Consider the following 6,291-nt stretch of genomic DNA (forward strand, 5'->3'; position numbering starts at 1 on the left):
TTCATTCCACCACTTATAAGATGACTATCCAAACCTTACAGTTTTGAGCACCTGCATATAATTTTTTTTTCTTCTGTGGTTCAGAGAAAACCTGATTCCTTTCTTCATAGGTTAAATGATCTAAACCAGATAACTGTAGAAGTGTCTCTCTTCCAACCTGTTGTTATCTTCCCTTTAGTATGAGAACCATAACTGACACAGTAGTCTAAGTGATCTTGTACAAGATTACAATAATAAATCAGTTACTCATGAAATTGTATATAATAACATGAAAAACAAAGTTATCTTTTGTGCTTACTGAAAATCAGTCAGTTCCTCCTAGAGGATTGAATTACCATGGATTACTTAGTTAGCATAGAAATGATTACTTATTACTTTGGCATTTAAAATTTCTAAGTAAACAGAACATTTTACTTGCATCTGATTTAAACAAAGCAGCAACAATTTATCTACATAATTCATCTAACTTTAACAAAATTATTTTTTGATTTGTCAAACAGTTTCATAGCTTGTTGAAGTGCTGTATACGTTAAAGTGTTTTATTTTTATAAATACACAGATCTTACAGGCCACGTTTAATATCTGACTTGTAGTTGGTTGTTTTAGTAGATGAGATTGACACTTATGCACTGAGTGGCTTTTTGTTGCTCTTTTTTTTTTCTGATCTAAACTTGCCTCAGTTAAGTTATGGATGGGATCCTGGTGGTATTTTTGGTGCAGACGTCGCACTTACATTTTCAAAATTACATTTTGCAAATGCATAACTTTCTGAAGAATGCGTAAAGTGTTACATACTTATATATATAGTAATTTTTAAGAACTAATATTTTTAATTGTACATTTATTTAACATAATTTTCAAAGAAACATTTTCAAAATTGTAATTCCACACAGCTCCAAGGAGTCTCACTCATAAACAATGAATCTTTTAATTTTCTTTTGACTTTTTCTCCCCATCCAAAAGTATAGGTTTATATTTGCTAAGAAACTCATCTCTTTGTAATATAATTATCCATGTTTTGTTTCTCACATGATTTTCCTTTTCTGTTAGTGATTTTATTCGCACCATTTTATGATGTCACATTATGTGGTCTCAACAATTATGAATGAAACACGGCTTTGAAAACAGCTATAGGTAACTTTAAATACCATTGAATGGGAGAGATTATAAACTGTTAATGTCAGTGTAGAGTGAATATAATGATTTCAACAGTGATTTATTGTTTTATGAGAAAGTAATTACATGAAGCCAGGATGAATGTTATTTAAGGAGAAAAATAGGAGACTTGGGGACAAACACAGACATGGGAATTTTTGTATAGATTCTTCTGGTGTTTTTTTTTTAGCTGAAAATGTTTTTGTGTTAACTTATGTCTGTCTGAAATCTACAGAATGTTTTCTGTGACAAAATATCAAATAAGCTTAATTAGGTTTAGTGAATACTAAGAATATAAAGTTAACTTCAAAAAAATAAAACATTTATGTACACTAAATGTACAGACCTTTCACTTTGCATACATCGTTATTTTTGAGTGTATAAAATGCACAGGTTTTTCTGTGCGTGTCTGGATCCCTGTTGGTGATATTTTTAAATGCAGTGTTATTAATTTAAATATAATACTGAGTGCAATACAGAAAATTATGTGATAGTTTTAATGTTAAGTATTCATTCTTTTCTGATGTAAAACATGTACCGTTAAGCTATACACAATTTAGAGCGTGACTTTAGATATTTGAAACTGCTGTACCCCAGTTTTTGAAAATTACCAGTTCTTCATTTTGTTTTCATGTAATTATTATTCACGAGCATTTATTATGTGATCAATAATTTACTTCTGTTATTTAATTGTTAGTTTAAATTGGATAGATTTAATAATGGTGATATATCCAAAAGCTGAGAATTTCTCCTTTATATGGAAAAAATATGAATTAGTGTGATAGTAGTTAGTGGAAACTTGATAAACTAAACAGTGATAGTTTTTAGAGAGTAAATATCACTTGCAGCAGGGATGTGAAATGGAAAAGGATAAATCCAGTAAACCTTGCATGTAATTTGTACATTATTTTTCATACCATCAAGGCACAAATCTTACTAAAGACTTTTGAACGTATATAATTTTGCAAGATTTTTTTTTCATGTTCTGTTACTGTATGATTAGATATAAGGGTGCTTTTGATGATTTGCTAGAATATCAGGACTCATATTTTTCAAGTGAATTACATGGATTTCCATGAATCAGCAGATTTTTCAAATCCCTGTTGCAGGATTGTATAACAGTGTGGTTTATATTTGTGAAATGTTGACTAAAGTTTATTTTTGAACTTTTCTAGACCAAGTCAGCTGAGCAGTTGGCGGCGGATCGTGCATGGCTTCAAACAAACCAGGTTTGGCTTGTTCACAAAGGTGGTTTTGCTGGAGCTCATCTTCTGACAGCTGAAGAGTCCCCGAGTTTGCCCCCATCAGAGGGCAAGCTGTGGGTGAGACTAGATGCTCAGGGCAGTGTGCTGGAGGTGGACCAGGAGGATGTGGAGAAGGTGTGGTGTTGGGGCTTGCTGGGATCTATGGCATTTAGATGCATGCTAAAACATTTTTCTTGTCACAAATGTTTACACAAGTTTATGTTACTTCTTTCACATGCATGACCTGCTCAGAATAGATAAAATACCTATGTATGATTTACAAATCATTGCTTGTAAAATGATGCATGACTTATTCAGAATGAAGGTAAATCATAGTACCCGAGTAAGGTTTACATCACACCATGTTACATAATACATGAGTTGCTATGATTGAAGGTAAATCATAGTACCTGAGTAAGGTTTACATCACACCAGGTTACACAATACATGAGTTGCTATGATTAAAGGTAAATCATAGTACCTGAGTCAGGTTTACATCACACCAGGTTACACAATACATGAGTTGGTATGATTGCAGGTAAATCATAGTACCTGTGTAAGGTTTACATCACACCATGTTACACAATATGTGAGTTGGTATGATTGAAGGTAAATCATAGTACCCGAGTAAGTTTTACATCACACCATGTTACACAATAAATGAGTTGCTATGATTGAAGGTAAATCATAGTACCTGTGTAAGGTTTACATCACACCAGGTTACACAATACATGAGTTGGTATGATTGAAGGTAAATCATAGTACCTGAGTAAGGTTTACAACACACCATGTTAATATTAAGATGTGTTTCTCAACCATAGGTCGATGAATCAGTGTCGTTCTGTCAGTGTCACCTTGCCATGGAATCTTCCAAAAACAAATAATAAACCTGACAAAATATTCACATGTGAATTGTAATGTTTTGTTGTTGTACTTGCATTTTAGTGATCCTGAACAGTTTATGGAGGCAGCAAACCAAATCCTGGTATTGAGAAGGTTGAGAAATGTTAATCTACAGAACTTAGCTTGCTGGTATAAGATTTTTCTAGAAAACTTATCCTTCCCATATACAATTTGAATAACTTAGCCTGCTAGTGTAAGATTTGCTTACAGAAGTTAGCTTTGGGTGTAAGATTTGTATACCAAACTTAACCTGCTGGTTCAGGATTTGTGTACAGACCTTAACATGCTGGTGTAAAATTTGAAGAACAGCTGTTTGTGTAATATTTGATTAGAGAACTAACACAGATAAATTGGCAACTGTCACTCCCCAAAATACTCAGAATAATATTTCACTTGTGCATTTTTATGCCCTAATCCATATCTGAGGACCATTTTTTCCCATGTGGTAATTCTGCCGTAAAGTTGGGAACTTTCACCAATATGCACATCTAGGAAAATCTCCTCCCCCTTTCCAATAAGTCAGTATAGTCTGGCAGTGAAAGCTGGTGTTTTCTTCTTCAATTTGAAGGTTTGAACCTGACTCCTATTGAATTATTTTTTTATAGATTTTTTGGCATAAAACCTTGTACAAACGTATTGACTATGCCAAATATAGTACTTTTTAAATACATAAAATGCTCTTTGACCTCAAATACCAGAGTAAAAAGTTGTAAAATTGAAACAATGAATCAGAAAATATGTAATCATTTTTGAACTGGATTTATTGTTAACAAACTTAAATCTTTCCATACAGGCATCATTTTCTGAGCATGTCACAAGGTTTTTTTAAGTTCAAAATTTAATTAAAGTATTTTATTATCATGGTATATGAATAAACTTGGCATCAAAACATCGTTAATTATCCATATTTTAATATTATATAAGTTTTAAACCTTAATTTTATAAGAATAAATCCTCAATTTCCCTTAGTATGATAATTGTGACATTTACTCTCTAGGCATCCCATCATCTCTAATGTATTTACCACCCCTCCAAGAAGTACAAAGTTTAATGTAAATTACTCATTATAATGTTGTCATCCCTCAGGCAAAGAATATTTTTATAGCCTTCAATCTTATTTGGTTACAGAGCCATAAACCAGAAAATGAGACCCATCTTGCCATGCCCACCTGTCATTTCCTCTATTTAGTTTTCTCTGACATTTAATACTATATTATTTATAATCAATAAAAAGCTAAAGTTTTAATCTATCATTTGTTTTTGTTATTTTCTCTAGACATTGACGAGCTTAGCTGAATTTTTAATGGCTCATGTTGTATAGTTAGAAAGCCAGAAAAATTGTGATAGTTATAGAACATTGTTTGTTTTATATGTGTTATTATTCTGTGTTATTTGGTGTATTATGTAATTAAATAAAAAATATTTAGTGCAGTAGTATCATTAGTATAAATATGTAGAGTTAAGTTTCATCAACAGTTGACAGCAGAAAAAAAAGAATACCTATATAAGTACTATATTTCTTGTTTTTCATGTGCATTCTTGATTTATTATTATAAAAGTAACTAAAATATAAAAATTATGAACTTTTAGATTATATAAGGTAAAATAAAATTTTCATGAGATAAGCTTTCAAGCAACTCGTGAACAGCCTGTGCTTTACTGTAATTTGATAGGGTAATGTGAGCTACACATTCACCAAATTATTTACAACTTGTTTTGGGGAATATTAGTTAGACAGTGTTCAAAGGACAGTAAGTCCTCTGGTGGAACAGAGGTAAATTTATGGATTTATAATGCTAAAATCTGGAATTCAATTCCCTGTGAGGGACACAGAAGATAGCCTGATCAAAATTTCTTGAAAGAAAATTACCTGAACTGAACAAATCTTTGCCCGTTCCCATTGACACCTTTATCTCTCTTCTCAAAATATGTTTAAACAACAATGTATTTGCCTGTCTTGGTAAGTATTTTAGATATAAATACAGAATTGCCATGGGAAAATCCACTGTCATCAATACTGTGAAACCTTTTCATGGAATATTTTGAAACTGAATTATTTCCTTCGATAAATATAAATCTATCAAATATTTCTTGTTTTTCGATATGTTGATGATATATTTTCTGTGTGGCCAAATAAAAGAAGTGATTTTAAAAGTATTTTCAACAACCATAATCAACTTCCCCCAACTATCAAATTTAAAGTTGAATGGGAAAAGGATGACCAACTTCCTTTCTTGTTTTGATAACCCGAAAAAATACTGATCCATTCCTCTCAGTATACCACAAACCGACAAATTGATAACCCGAAAAAATACTGATCCAGTCCTCTCAGTATACCGCAAACTGACAAATTGATAACCTGAAAAAATACTGATCCAGTCCTCTCAGTATACCACAAACTGACAAATTGATAACCCGAAAAAACACAGAACCAGTCCTCTCAGTATACCACAAACTGACAAACTGATAACCCAAAAAAACATAGAACCAGTCCTCTCAGTATACCCCAAACTGACAAATTGATAACCCGAAAAAACAAAACCAGTCTTCTCAGTATACCTTAAACTGACAAATTGATAACCCGAAAAAACAAAACCAGTCCTCTCAGTATACCGTAAACTGACAAATTGATAACCAGAAAAACACAGAACCATTCCTCTCAGTATACCATAAAATGACATATTGATAACCATAAAAAACACAAAATCAGTCCTATCAGTATACTGTAAAATGACAAATTGATAACCATAAAAACACGGAACCAGTCCTCTCAGTATACCATAAAATGACATATTGATAACCATAAAAAACAACAAAATCAGTCCTCTCAGTATACCATAAAATGACATATTGATAACCATAAAAACACAGAACCAGTCCTCTCAGTATACCATAAAATGACATATTGATAACCATAAAAACACGGAACCAGTCCTCTCAGTATACCATAAAATGACATATTGATAACCAGAAAAACACAAAATCAGTC

At 32.0% G+C, this 6,291-nt stretch overlaps 1 protein-coding gene across 1 annotated transcript in view; it reads left to right on the forward strand.

Moving 5' to 3' along the window:
- Positions 1-6,291, forward strand: part of LOC106465427 (unconventional myosin-XVIIIa-like) — a 95,254-nt gene that overhangs the window by 9,336 nt on the left and 79,627 nt on the right. Inside the window, exon 3 of the mRNA XM_022393323.1 lies at positions 2,331-2,534. Coding sequence (XP_022249031.1) covers positions 2,331-2,534 — 204 coding nt within the window. The remainder of the gene's footprint in view (positions 1-2,330; positions 2,535-6,291) is intronic.

This window comes from Limulus polyphemus, unplaced genomic scaffold, assembly GCF_000517525.1.
Source record: "Limulus polyphemus unplaced genomic scaffold, Limulus_polyphemus-2.1.2 Scaffold1941, whole genome shotgun sequence".
In the NCBI taxonomy this organism is placed as follows: domain Eukaryota; kingdom Metazoa; phylum Arthropoda; class Merostomata; order Xiphosura; family Limulidae; genus Limulus; species Limulus polyphemus.